This window comes from Periophthalmus magnuspinnatus, chromosome 16 (assembly GCF_009829125.3).
Source record: "Periophthalmus magnuspinnatus isolate fPerMag1 chromosome 16, fPerMag1.2.pri, whole genome shotgun sequence".
Classification (NCBI taxonomy): Eukaryota; Metazoa; Chordata; class Actinopteri; order Gobiiformes; family Gobiidae; genus Periophthalmus; species Periophthalmus magnuspinnatus.
This window is the reverse complement of record NC_047141.1, coordinates 32283032-32297830: the sequence shown is the minus strand read 5'-3', so window position 1 is coordinate 32297830 and position 14799 is coordinate 32283032. Positions and strand designations below refer to the sequence as shown.

General features: G+C 40.6%; 1 protein-coding gene across 1 annotated transcript in view; it reads left to right on the top strand.

Annotated features, from left to right (window-relative positions):
- Positions 1 to 540: 540 nt before the first annotated feature.
- Positions 541 to 14799, top strand: part of g6fl (g6f-like) — a 43524-nt gene continuing 29265 nt past the window's right edge. The window contains exons 1-6 of the mRNA XM_055228106.1: positions 541 to 676; positions 1360 to 1568; positions 5525 to 5648; positions 7333 to 7599; positions 9034 to 9069; positions 12126 to 12458. Of these exons, the coding sequence (XP_055084081.1) occupies positions 598 to 676; positions 1360 to 1568; positions 5525 to 5648; positions 7333 to 7599; positions 9034 to 9069; positions 12126 to 12458 (1048 nt within the window). The 5' untranslated portion in view covers positions 541 to 597. The remainder of the gene's footprint in view (positions 677 to 1359; positions 1569 to 5524; positions 5649 to 7332; positions 7600 to 9033; positions 9070 to 12125; positions 12459 to 14799) is intronic.

Below are 14799 nucleotides of genomic sequence, written 5' to 3'. Positions count from 1 at the left end.
CTCCGGGGGAGCCTCTGTTTGTCTCCATGGAGATGTCATAATGTAGATCCCTTTTCAAAAACAGACCTGGAGTCGTGTTTTGTTTCATTCACACATGTTTGAGTAACTCTTTATTATTAGTCTGTCACATCTACAAAGCTCAAAATGCGACGTTCCACCTTGTGATGTCATGAAGTGATAGTTTTCAAGTTAACAGCCCCTTTTACCTTTAGTTCAGTAGAGATGGGCAATTCCAGGGGGTAAAGGTTGCAAGGAGGGGCCGCTCACAAGTCAGTAAAGTGTATTTTTCATTAGACGGCGTATAATGTGGGCCCACCAAGATGATCCGTGCAGAATTGGTAACTCCGCCTCTTTGTTTTGAGTTCTGTTGTTTATCAAGTCTGACTTCTGCGCCACATTTCATCCCAAAATGGCAGCCACTTCCTGCTGATTATTCCAATAGCGTTCCTATCACATCCTGTCGAGAGGGCGAGCCATGGACCGCCCCAGTCTTGTACAGAAGTGACAAATACTCACTGATCTGGGGCTGTATTCAGAGAGGCCGACGTGCGGGAGAGACATCTGGTCCAATTTGAACACTTGAGGTTTAAACGTGTCATGGCGTCTCTTCTGTTTTTGTTGCTGTCTTCGTCCTCTGTGCTTTGTCCCGTAGCCTGTCTCTCAGTGGACATGATGGGTAGGTGCAGATCTGTTTATTTTCTCCACTTTAAAAGGATATAACGTGCTGTAAAATGAAAGATGATAGAATATGTATTTTATTTTGAGTATTTAGATGTGATTTTGTGTATTTATGGATGGATTACAATGTTGTTTCTTTGTCACAAACGGACCCGGAGTTGTGTTTTGTTTCGTTCACACATGTTTAACACACAAAACCCTCTGTTCCACCTTGTGATGTCATCATGTCGTAATACAGGAAGTGCTCTGCTGTGTTTTTAAACTCCACACACCTTCACTAGAATCGTTTGGATCATTTCAGCCATGGATTTGCGTCGAATCTCTCCTAAACAAAAGGTAAAAGGAGCTGTTAACTTGAAAAGTGCCACTTCATGACATCACAAGGTGGAATAGAGCGTGTGTGAATGAAACAAAACACAACTCCAGGTCTGTTTTTGAGGAGGTAACAGCATTAAAACACGACTTAACGCTCGGAACAGTCCATTTTGTGTAATATACGACCTTTAACCCCATGTACTTTTTTTCGACAGGGACCTTTCTTACTTTAATATAAACATAGCGGCTTCTCCTCCCAAAAGACCCATCTAAAACTTGTAGCTACCCAGAATCCATTGCCCCTGTAGCGATTCCCTCCTGTTTAAGACGTCGTGGATAAATGGCTTGTTTGTTTGTGCTCCTCAGAGTGGAGTGATGCAGTGGTGGCGCGGGAGGGCATCTTGGCCACATTAGTCTGTATTGATGAGAACGCGACAGGAGCAGTGTCTGTGAACTGGATGGTGAAATCGCTGGGGACAGATCGATGGAGGCTCGTGCTCTCCGCCAACGAGAGGAAGGAGTTCTCTGGTGGAGCGGCGAAGGACCATATGCAGCTGACGGATCACAACTTCCAGGTACAGGGAGATATTTACTGGAACGAGGGTATGGGGCAGAGTTTTAGTTTTGTTCTTGGCTTTTTTTTTAGTATTCAAATAACAAAAATGCATAATTGTCATCTAAGGCTGATGTTTTTATGTTTTTGTTATGTTGTTGTTAATTAAAACAAAAAAAAACAACAACAATTTTTACAGCAGGCTATTATACTTCTATGGAGTATTAAAGAGTATTTACTTCTGTGGGGTATTAAAGAGGGGGTATTTTACTTCTATGGAGTATTAAAGAGGAGGTATTTACTTCTAGGGGGTATTAAAGAGGAGGTATTTACTTCTAGGGGGTATTAAAGAGGAGGTATTTACTTCTAGGGGGTATTAAAGAGGAGGTATTTACTTCTAGGGGGTATTAAAGAGGAGGTATTTACTTCTAGGGGGTATTAAAGAGGAGGTATTTACTTCTATGGGGTATTAAAGAGGAGGTATTTACTTCTAGGGGGTATTAAAGAGGAGGTATTTACTTCTAGGGGGTATTAAAGAGGAGGTATTTTACTTCTCTAGGGTATTAAAGAGGAGGTATTTACTTCTCTGGGGTATTAAAGAGGAGGTATTTACTTCTGTGGGGGTATTAAAGAGGAGGTATTTACTTCTGTGGGGTATTAAAGAGGGGGTATTTACTTCTATGGGGTATTAAAGAGGAGGTATTTACTTCTATGGGGTATTAAAGAGGAGGTATTTACTTCTAGGGGGTATTAAAGAGGAGGTATTTACTTCTATGGGGTATTAACTGTAAAACATAACATATTTAGATCACCGTGTTTCCTTTTATTGTTTTGAAAACGCCATATTGGCCTAAAACAAACTAACATGGTTAAAAAGTTTGTTTTGTTTTTGATGCTGAGTCCCACGCTCTCTTTGCTGTCCACTCCCCCTTCAGAGCACATTACAGTCATAAAAATGAGAGCTGCTGCACATCGCTTCAGGTTTGTCAAGTTGTAGTGTATGGCTTTGTATTTATGGAGAATTGCGTGGGAGCATGGGTGACGTTGGCTTGTGGGCGGAGCCTTGGACAGAATCTTACATCTAATCGTCAGGAGGGTTTGAACAGGGCTGTGGAGAGATCGCTAAATTACTCAAACATGCATGGCTGACATCTAAAACCTCTTCAGACACGTTTTTGGTGACGGAAACGTGAGGAATGTCAAATTTTTCTGAGCATGAATTTTTCTGAATGATTCGATTTTCAATTTATGTTTTAATTGTTGGATTCAGTTCAAAGTTCATATTTTAAACACGTCCCAAAGCGTTAAATAGAGAGAGGACTGCAACCTGAAAGAAAAAAAGTAGATTAATATCAGTCTGGTCTCCTCGTTCTCCGCTGAGTCTCAATCCCTGTCAAACTTCATCGTCCAATCAGAGCCGTGTATTTTCAGTGATATGTGAACAAACATTGCGGCTTATGAGTAAAAAAGGGACAAAAAAACAACGTAGACGAGTAGAAACGGCGTGTGCAGAATCAGCTAGCAAAACACTGGAGTCGTCTTTAGCTCAGGCAAAAGAACGGAGAGATTTTGTTCTGGATTTCGTCGTGGATTTCGTCGTCTGTGTTTGAGAGACACGTGATGCCAATTAGATCTACCATTTTGAGATTTTTCTGATGAACACTGGGATGATTCTATGTTGGCTCATATTTTAATCGCTGGATTCTGTTCAGATCTCATGTTTCAAACACGTCCCGAAGCTTTAACATTAGAGAGAAAAGCAGCAAATCCAGACTGATCTTGCTCTGTTTGTTTTATACAGATTGATTTCAATCTGGTCTCCACGTCCTCTGTTGCGTCTCATGTTCGGTCAAACGTGATCGTCCAATCAGATGTGTTTATTTCAATGACACGTGAAATGAAGGAGCTCATTGGCCAACTATGATTTACAAATAAAATCACATTTCTCTCACCTCAGATTAACCTCAGAGTTTAGAGCTTCACTTATCGATTCCACCATGTTTTTCAGCCTCCTGTGATATTTTTCCCTATTTTTTCTACTAGAGACGGACCATTAGTGTCCCTGATTGGCTAATCCACCCGTCGGTTACTGTCATTTGAAAACTGGGAGATCCACACAAACTAAGAGGAGCAAACATTGACTAAAACAAATGTAAGGTTATGGGATAGTGTTTTTGCAGTGACTCGATGTCAGTAAATACACAAAAAGAATGCATGGGGCTTAAGTTATTACGCTGCAAGGTTGTGTACTATATCAGAAGGGAGATATATGGAAAAATACACTCAATAGTATTTTATTTTTACAATACAAATGTGCTTATATGTGTGAGTAAATGCCTTGATTTAGGTTAGCAAGTTGCTCACAAAGAGAATAGCCATAAATTTTCCGAAATTCAACTTTTGTTAAAAAAAAAACTAAAGACAGTGTTTGTTTATTTCTTCTATGCAGCGTTCTGTTTGACACACTCAATATTCTAAGTGTCCCAGTTTTTTCTCATTTCGACTTGAAAAGAAATAACTACAAAGAAAACATTGGATTTTTGTTTTGTGTACACTTCTGCTATTATCGCTACAACTTAAGTGGCAAATTTTACTTAAGGCCGATATCAATCCAGAGCCATTAATCCTCTTTAATCAACGTCTGGATTTTCAGAACATTCTTGTGCAAAAAGGAGCTTGATATTTGTGTGTTTTTCTGTTTTAATTTGCAAAAACAGACAATTTCAAGGGTGATTACACTTCTACGGGGTATTAAAGAGGAGGTATTTACTTCTAGGGGGTATTAAAGAGGAGGTATTTTACTTCTATGGGGTATTAAAGAGGAGGTATTTACTTCTACGGGGTATTAAAGAGGAGGTATTTACTTCTACGGGGTATTAAAGATAAGGTATTTACTTCTACGGGGTATTAAAGAGGAGGTATTTACTTCTGTGGGGTATTAAAGAGGAGGTATTTACTTCTACGGGGTATTAAAGAGGAGGTATTTACTTCTATGGGGTATTAAAGAGGAGGTATTTACTTCTACGGGGTATTAAAGAGGAGGTATTTACTTCTGTGGGGTATTAAAGAGGAGGTATTTACTTCTACGGGGTATTAAAGAGGAGGTTTTTACTTCTATGGGGTATTAAAGAGGAGGTATTTACTTCTACGGGGTATTAAAGAGGAGGTATTTACTTCTAGGGGGTATTAAAGAGGAGGTATTTACTTCTGTGGGGTATTAAAGAGGAGGTATTTACTTCTAGGGGGTATTAAAGAGGAGGTATTTACTTCTAGGGGGTATTAACTGTAACACAACATATTTAGATCACCATGTTTCCCTTTATTGTTTTCAAAATGCGAAGCTTTAAGTTTCGTTTTTGACGCTCTTGAGTTCTGCCCTCTTTTCTCTCCACGCTAAGTCACTCCCCATTCAGAGCACATTACAGTCATTGGAGAGTTGTCGTATGGGAGCATGGGTGGCGTTTGGCTTGTGGGCGGAGCCTCGGACAGAATCTTACATCTAATCGTCAGGAGGGTTTGAACGGGGCTGTGGAGAGATCGCTAAATTACCCAAACATGCATGGCTGACATCTAAAACCTCTTCAGACACGTTTTGGATGAGCGAAAACTGTTATAACATGTGAGAGAAAGCTCCACAAAGTTTATTAAACGTAATATCCTCGCTTTTACTTGTGAGAGGAGGAAGTAGTCTTGGTAGCTAACGTCTCTGTCGCGCTCACAAACCCTTTGGCTCATTAAAATTCACCTGCAAGAATTATAAGCCCAGTTCACATGCAGCTTGAACAAAATAAGACTTTCTTCCAGGGCTGTGATTGGTAAAACGCGTAATAATCAGATGCTGACGGCGCACAGCGGTCTGATTTGGTCTTAAAGTGCTGCTTTTACTCTACACTGGGATAAATACTCTGACATTTGACTAATTTTCTACAATAAAATGTGGCACTGCTCCTTTAAATATCATGTGTGTGTGTTCTTCAGGATTCCGGCGTGTTCTCTCTGGCTTTCCGGCCCGAGATGGACGACGGCGGGCTGTACATGTGTCTGGTCAAACGCCGCCAAAACATTCTGATGGAGAGAGTTGTCCTGCTGATGGTTTTGGAAGGTAAAAGTACAACAACACGACTTAAAGATGTACGCTGTGACTTTTCTGGAGGAGGGTTGTCCACTTGCTTATCTCCATGAAGAGTCCACAGTTCCACAGTATGCCACCAGGCCAGCTTACGGGTAAAATCTGTGGAGCGGCGTCCCCACTCACAGAAAGAATGCGTGTTTTCCAGGGATTTTTTTTTTGAGGAATGACAGCAGCCTGGAAATCACATAGATGCAATAGGGTTAAATTTAATGCCGTACTGCAGCGCATTCCAGCCAAAGCAATAACCAGTTTCCATGGAGACAAGCAGGCAGCAGACCTTACACCAGAAAGGTTACACGGCACACCTTTAAAAACTGTGGTAAGACCAAGCCGACAAGTTATACCAGTCCATTTTGTTGCTGTGTCCTTGGGCAAGACACTTCACCCACGCGGCTTAGTGTGAATGTGAAGTGTGAGGGATTGTAGGTGGTGGGAGGGGCCCATGGCACAGATTGACAGCCTCGTTTCTGTTAGTCTACCCCAGGGCAGCTGTGGCCATGGACGAAGCGTTCCACTATCCATCTGGAGCGAATGAATAATGCACTGTGAAACGTCTGTTATTACATCCATCCATTTTCTTCCACTTATCTGGGGCCGGGTTGCGGGGGCAGCAGTCTAAGTAGAGACTTGCAGACTTCCCCCACCCCAGACATGTCCCTCAGCTCCTCCAGCGGGACCCCGAGGCGTTCCAGGCCAGACAGACATAGTCCCTCTAGTGTGACCAGGTCTTCCCTGTGGCTCCCCCCCAGGGACATGCTGGATCACTTGTGTCCACGATCTTGTTCTTTCGGTCATTATCCAGAGCTCATGACCATAGGTGGAGTAGGAACGTAGACTGAGCGGTAAATCGAGAGTTTTGCCTTTTGACTCAGCACCTTCTTCACCACAACAGTCCTCACTGCAGACTCACTTTGAACAAGACTCCCAGATACTTAATTATTATTATTATTACATGCAAAAAAAGAATATAACAATAGGCTGGCTTAATAAAATGTGTTATTATGCATTATTACATCCAGAATGCGCCTGCTCGGGTCCGCAGGAAGTACTTCATACATGTGTCCTGTGGCTCAGGTCTCTGGCTCCTGTGGCTCAGAGAATAAACCAGGACTAAACCAGGTCTAAACCAGGTCTAAACCAGGTCTAAACCAGGACTAAACCAGGACTAAACCAGGACTAAACCAGGTCTAAACCAGGACTAAACCAGGACTAAACCAGGACTAAACCAGGACTAAACCAGGACTAAACCAGGACTAAACCAGGACTAAACCAGGTCTAAACCAGGTCTAAACCAGGTCTAAACCAGGTCTAAACCAGGACTAAACCAGGACTAAACCAGGACTAAACCAGGGGAATCGGCGTTTGAGTTTTCTGCAGTTTAAATCCAGACTCAAACGGTTCTGTTTATCTGCTGTGACTGAAAGGGTTTAATGATGATTATTTATGTTTTGATTTGTTTTATTGTGAGTTTAATGTCTTTCTTATTCTGTAAAGCACTTTGAATTATCTCGTGTATGACTTGTGCTATTATGACATGCATTTTATTGAGCCAGCCTTTTGTTATTTTCCACATGTCGTAACCAAAATACTAAAGCACATTCATGATGATTATTCCCATTCTAATAACGATACTGACCCCTCCTCTCCTCCTTAGTGACCGTGGCCCCCCCCTCCCCTGTCCCTCAGCTCAGCACCCTGCGTCTCCTCGCCAACGTCCAGCCCGACATTGCAGTCCGTAAAATCACGTGGATCGCTCCCGGAGATATTGCGATGAAAACAGAAAAAGTCCCAAAGTTTGGAATAATAACCAAACTGCCCCAAGTCCAGAACAGTGATGATGGAGCCTATGTGTGCATGGTGTACCCCAAAGGAAACAGCTCCAATGCCTTCTTCGCCTTCAATGTGGATGTGGCTGTGGATGGTAAGATCAGAACTGGACAATAAGTAAAAGTACTGCGTTTGTTACCATGAGTATTTAAGTTCCACGCTTAAATAAATGTTACTGTGGATAGTCACTATACCAGGGCGAGCTTCTGTTTCTGCTCACGTTCTGTAAAACGATAGTTTAAACACTAGTCTCTTTCCTTGAACTGGTTTAGTCCTGGTTTAGTCCCGGTTTAGTCCTTGTTTAGTGCTTGCTTAATCCTAGTGTAGTCCTGGTCTTGGTTTAAAATTGGTTAAGTTCTGGTTTAATCCGGGTTTATTCCTGGTTTAGATTTTGTTGTGTCCTGGTTTAGTCCTAGTTTAGTCCCAGGTTAGTCTGGTTTAGTGTTGTTTTAGTCCTGATTTAGATTTTGTTGTTGTCTTTTAGTTCTGGTTTAGTCTTGGTTTAAAATTGGTTACGTTCTGATTTAGTTTTGCTTTAGATTTAGTTTAGTCCTGGTTTAGATCTTGTTGAGTCCTGGTCTAGTTCCAGTTTAGCTCTGGTTTAGTCCAGGTTTACTCCTGTTTTACTGCTGGTTTCGATTTTGTTGTGTCCTGGTTTAGATTAGATTTGGTTTTGTTTGGGTTTAGTCCTAGTTTAGTCCTGGTATAATCTTGGTTTAGGTTTAGTTTACTCCTGGTGTAGTCCTGTTTTAGTCCTGGTTTAGTCTGGGTTTATTCCTGGTTAAGATTGTGTTGTGGTTTAGTCCTGGTTTAGTCTTACTTTAGTCCTGAGTTTGTCCGGTTTAATGTTGGTCTAGTTCTGGTTTAGTCTGGGTTTATTTCTGATTAAGATTGTGTTGTGGTTTAGGCCTGGTGTAGTACTGGTTTAGTCCTGGCTTAGTCCTAATTCAGTCCAGGGTTAGTCCAGTTTAATGTTGGTCTAGTCCTGGTCTAGTCCTGGTCTAGTCCTGGTCTAGTCTTTGGAAAGACCTGGAATAGACATGTTTTAGCTCTGGTTTTATAAAATCAGTACAATTCTTCATAAAAAAAATTCATTTGAAACAAAAATATCTCTGTGAAATTACTTTGACCTTTTAACAACTTTATAACATTCATGTGATACTTTTACTAAATATATTTTTGCCGCAGCATATGTGCTTTTTCTTAAGAAATGGAGTACTTCCTCTACCACTATTGTTAAGACCAGACTTGAAAGAACAAAGCTCTTTCGTATAAAACACATTTCTTTCTGCTTTCTGTTGATGCTGCTGAGTGCGCAGTGTGCCAAAAATCTCCAAAGTTCTCCCATCATTTATTTAACCAATATAGCTTCAGTTCTTCAAAGTATTCTGCGTTTTAAGAACCGTTTCGTAACACAAATCAACTATAGAACTTGCAAGGAAATCCATCCCCTTTGAACAGTGAATATTATAGTCTATATGCCCATGTTTTATTCATGATTTGCTTTTCTCTGGCTCTTTTTCTGCAGCAGACAGAGTGGCCTCCTTCACCAACATAAACCACGGTGAGTGACTTTGGAGCAGAAGTCCTGTGTCAGCGCTAATCGCTAATCGGCCGCTTCACAAAGTACGAGCTCCCGAGAACGTCTGAGCTCGGAGGAAAATAATCCATGTTGTTGTCAGGACTTCTCTCCTATCTCCTCTCAAACAGCCTCTCTCTTCCTCCGCCATCATTGGGTTTACTCCTCTATCTCGCTCGCCTCATCCCTCTCTTCTCAGGGGTCTGTTGACACTTGTATGTCCTCAACCCTTTATCCATATCCATATTTATTCATAGTTAACATTTTTCGTCTTATTTTTGCCATAGAATTCTGACCTGTTCTCCTGTTCTCTTTTAAAAACTAGGCATTTTAGAATTTGTTTATGAAATCTTTGAGCACGACAGCGCCCCCAACCTCACTGTTAGCGTTACTACTTCTTGTCCAGTTTTATTTCTGTGAGCTTTTTGCAAAGTCTCGCTAAAATGAATAAATATTTAAACATCAAGCAGTGGACAGAGAGCTGCGGGTGATTGTCAGAAACGTGTTAAAAAACAACCAAACGGTGCAAAGAGCCCATAGGATAGTACAGTGTTTCTGAAACTGTGAAACATGTACCACTGGTCTCTCAGCAGTTTGAGTTTTTGTTTTATTCTGTTTTACTCCAAGTCTTCATGTTTTCGTCCTCCTTGGGGTTAGCCATCATTTAGAACTGCCTCATTCATTGTTTCAAAATCCAAAATATGTCTCATTTTAGTCGATATCACTACATTTACACTTGTATTACTCTTAAAGTACATTTTTAAACTGAAATACTTTTACTTAAGTCGATTTTTTTCATGTGATACATTGACTTGCGTAACCTTTTTTGCCCTGGACCCCCAATTTTCCGTCGCTGGGCCTGCAGGTTCAGTAAAGTCTAGGTTTAGATCTCGTGATTCTTGGTGCAAACAGTTTGAGAACCACTGGGCGGGTGGGTTTGTAAGAGCAATTATTTTAAGTGTGTTGTTTTTATAGTATTATTATGTTGTTTTTATATTATTACTCCTCTCCTCCACTCATCCCTCACTTTCACAGCTTACAGTTTGTCCTCATGACTTTGGCTTCAGTGGCAAATAATGAATTAACAATTTGTAAGTTGTTTGTGAATGAAACCTCACCTCACTAAAAGTACTGACAATATATGGATTCAGAAATACTATTAGCCTTTTCAGAGGTGGAACGTAACGCCATAAAAGTAGTACAGTACTGTACTTAAGTAAAGTATTGATACCTAAAATGTATACTTAAGTACATTTTACAGTGGATACTTACTACATTTGAGAGCAGTATCTGTACTTTCTACTCCACTACATTTTTGAACTAGACTGAAAAGTATTTTTATTATTGTGTGAGACCTGCTGAAAAGTCTGAGGGTTTATTTTTAACATGTTCTGAATTTGAACAAAACAAAATATGTACAAGTAAAAAGATCTAGGAAAAAATATTACAAATCTTTAGCAAAATCACTACATTTGAAGCATTATTAGATCTCAATTATTTTATTTTTTCGCTTAGGCTGGTTGGGCTTATTTCTAAACAGGTACTTTTATACTGAAGTAAAAGTATCACATGAAAAAAATCTACTTGAGTATTTTTTGTTTTGCTCCAGTATTTATACTTTTACTTATGTGACAAAGCAGAGTACTTTTTCCACCACTGGCCTTTTCTAAAATATCCTGTCCATAGTTTTATACTTAATTTGCGTGTTAATATGTTATAATAATATGACTAACTAAAAGGAATTTGAATTAGTTTGAGGTATTACTGTCCTCATCACGTCTCCGTCCCTCCTCCTCCCTCCTCTCTCGCTCTTATCTCTGTGCCTGTGCCCTCCTGATACTGTGTGCCCTCATTACTTTGGTATCTGTGGCAGGAAGTAATTTGATACATACAAGAAACGTGTCGGGGCTTCATTTGTGAATAATCATTTCGGTTTTTAGTATTGACTTCTATTGTAATATTGAGATACTGCCAACAATTATCTCACTCCTGGAAATTTTGAAGTGCGTGACGGATTGTGCTCGTCTTGAGGAGGAAGAATGATGGTAGTAGTAAAATCGTTTTGGAACAAGGGGCAAAAGTGCGAGTACAGATACAAACAAAGCAGATTTTCAACTATAGCCCAGTTGATGAAGGTGGAGACATGACAGAAACACAAAACTGATACGCAAAATATATCAATCTACTGCTAATTTCAAGTATCCACCATAGACTGTTAATATTGGACATAGCTAACCTGCTAACGCTGCGTTCCAAATGGGAAGTGAGCATGAGGACGCTTCCACCTCACCACTCTTTACGTAACTGCTGCCGTCAGACGCGTCATGTTGGTCTTAAATGTTCGTATTGACCCGCTCTACATGATCCTGGCATTTATTTATTTCGCTATTGTGTTTGTAAATCAAGATATGAACATTAGCGTTAGCAAATGGTCTGATTGACAGCGTTGCTAACCATTACCTTCAACAGGCTCGCTCCGGATTGGCTCTTTGGTTGCTATGATACTCGTGGTCGGAATTCCTAATATTGAACCGCTGTAACTGCTCTAGTGTCGATGAGCTTCATTTGGAGCTGAACGCTGTGGGTGACGTCAAACTCACTTAATCCACTTCTTTATACAGACTGTGGTGTTTACTCTTATCACATTCTGCCCAAATCATTGTATTGTCTTTAACTTTATTTCGTTATTTAGTTGATTGATTTGCTCTTAATGATCAGATCTCTACAGCCCCAACGTCCTCGTACTTGTTAAGTAGTATTTGTAGTGGTAGAATTCTGTAGATTGTGTATGCCTCTTTACTACGTACTGTAATGTCACATGTTTATTTCACATTTGATTGATTTACTTTCAGATCTTCACTGCTGCTCCGGAAAAGTGTGTAACTCAGACCTGCCCCAATGTGGAAGTAGCAGCAGCACAAGTAGTAGTAGTAGTAGTAGTACAGCAGTAGTAACCACTTCTTTAAAACATTCTTGCTGATCATTTCATAAATATTCTGTGCATCACTGTATTTATTTCACTTTGGATGATGTGTCCTTAGGTCAGCAGATTTCCACAGCTGTCCAGTCCCAGTCCGTCCTCCCCCTGTCCTGTCCTCAAGCTCCGGGGGACTACGTGATGTTGTACTGGAGACCCCCGGACGCCAAGAACGAGAATACTAGACTCGTGCACCAGTTTGACCGCTGGAGGGGCTTCACGCTGACCACAGAGCTCAGTAACAGGCTGCAGCTGGCGGGACCCCCGTACGACCCCCAGGAGGGCAGCTTCTCCTTCCTCCTCAGCCCCCTGATCCGGGACGGGGGTCTGTACATGTGCGAAGTGTTTAGCAACGACGACGCCTTCAGCCTGCGCACCCTGCTCACTGTCGTCAGAGGTGAACACAAGTTTGGTTTGAGCTATATTCATCTTCTTCCTCTTATCTGGGGCCGGGCTGCGGGGTAAGAGGAGGAAGTAGTAGAAGTTAGGAGTAAGAGGAGGAAGTAGTAGAAGTAGGAGTAAGAGGAGGAATTAGTAGAAGTTAGGAGTAAGAGGAGGAAGTAGTAGGAGTAAGAGGAGGAAGTAGGAGTAAGAGGAGGAAGTAGTAGAAGTAGGAGTAAGAGGAGGAAGTAGTAGAAGTAGGAGTAAGAGGAGGAAGTAGTAGAAGTAGGAGTAAGAGGAGGAAGTAGTAGAAGTTAGGAGTAAGAGGAGGAAGTAGTAGAAGTTAGGAGTAAGAGGAGGAAGTAGTAGAAGTAGGAGTAAGAGGAGGAAGTAGTAGAATTAGGAGTAAGAGGAGGAAGTAGTAGAAGTAGGAGTAAGAGGAGGAAGTAGTAGAAGTAGGAGTAAGAGGAGGAAGTAGTAGAAGTAGGAGTAAGAGGAGGAAGTAGTAGAAGTAGGAGTAAGAGGAGGAAGTAGTAGAAGTAGGAGTTGTAGTAGTTAGTATTTGGTGGTAGTCGTAGTAGCAGCAGACATTTACAGTAGATTATTAGCAAAATAATGGATAAAAGAAAAAAGACATGAGTACAAAGGGCAACAGTCTAAGCAGGGACTCCCAGACTTCACTCACCCCAGACACCTCCTCCAGTGAGTGTTCTCAGTTTGGTTTTATTTATTTTATTAATATTGGCAAATTGGTGATTTTAGTAGCCCTAACTGAACTGGTTGCAGTTGTTAAAGGTGGGTTATGTAACTTTTCTGGTGGGAAGGCAGCTGCTTATCTCCATGACGATGTTGTGTGGCATTAAACTTATCTATTTTTTATTAGAACATGGTTTCTTACTGTGAGCAGGGACGCCGCTCCACAGAACTGATCTCCTGGGATGGTGGTGTCACATCTTTATATAGAGCTTTTCCATGTTCAAGTCATAGATAAGATTAATGTCATACTGTGGAATATTCCAAGCCAGAAAAGTTACATAATATGCATTTAAGTTTAGTCTTATTCAACGAAATGTAAAATTGGGTTCAGATTCATTACTTAGCCTTTTATTTGAACATCATTGGTAGAGCAGGTTGGTGGTGTGATTCCAGCTCCCACAGATGAAGCTGCCGTTGTGTCCTTGGGCAAGACCCACCTCACCCACAAAAAGTGCTATATAAAAATGTGTTATATTTAAATTAAAATTGACACGCATATAATTCCACTGGTTGCAGCTCTGACCAGTCCTGCTGTGGTGCCCTTGGGCAATACACGTCAACCATTGGTAAAGACAGTTTCTACTTTTTTTTCCATTATATGCAAATTTACTAAAGCGTCAATTCAATTCTGATGAGGGAACTGTTTTTACTGTGGTGAACCGCTCATAAAAGGCAGTTTTAACCAATATGTTCGCTTTAAATCAGACGTATTGTGCTTGTGTCTCTATAGTTCTCATCTCTGACACCCTTGGATCATTATGTTCGCAAATCACAAAATTTGTCAAAAACAGGGGCGTCAAACTCATTTTCACCAAGGGCCACATCAACAAAATGGTTGCTCTCAAAGGGCCAGATGTAACTATAAGATAAATGTCACGAAGTTTTAATCTTGTCAATTAACCGTTTCTAGATTTATTACTTTCAAGTTATAAATATTCCGTATGGATTTGCATAGACATGAAAAAATAGCTGTTTAACTGTGCATCTCCTGATAAACTGACATTTTAAGACAGTCATACGTTTCAATTCACTTTGTCGTGGGCCACATAAAATGACGTGGTGGGCCGAATTTGGCCCACAGGCCTTGGGTTTGACACATGTGATCTAAAACAACTCAATAAAAGAAACAAATCCACTGACGTCTGCAATAGAAAACTATTGAGACGACGCTGCCAAATCCCACAAGTATCACCAACTAAGAAAATAAAACTGAAGAATGACACAAGATCAATCCAGTCCACTTTATTTAAACGGCACATTTCACAAACAAATGCAGTTTCCAAAGTGCTGCACAAATACATTATAAATAAAACAACTAGTTAAGTAAATCAACATTTAGACTAGAATCAAATGGCAAAATAATAAATTAAAATAATAAATATGTATATAAAAGCAGTAAGATCAGCAAAATGGCATCTTGAAAATAAACGATTAAAGATTACTCAAACACGAATCACTCGAAACACAACTTTAAGAGGGTAAATGAGAAGGAAACGACTACAACACAGTTAAAAGCTCTGATTTTGCATAACAGATCTGCTTAAAGATTTCCACATACCGAGGGAGCCTTTGTATTCTTCCTACAGTGAGGATTAACTTAT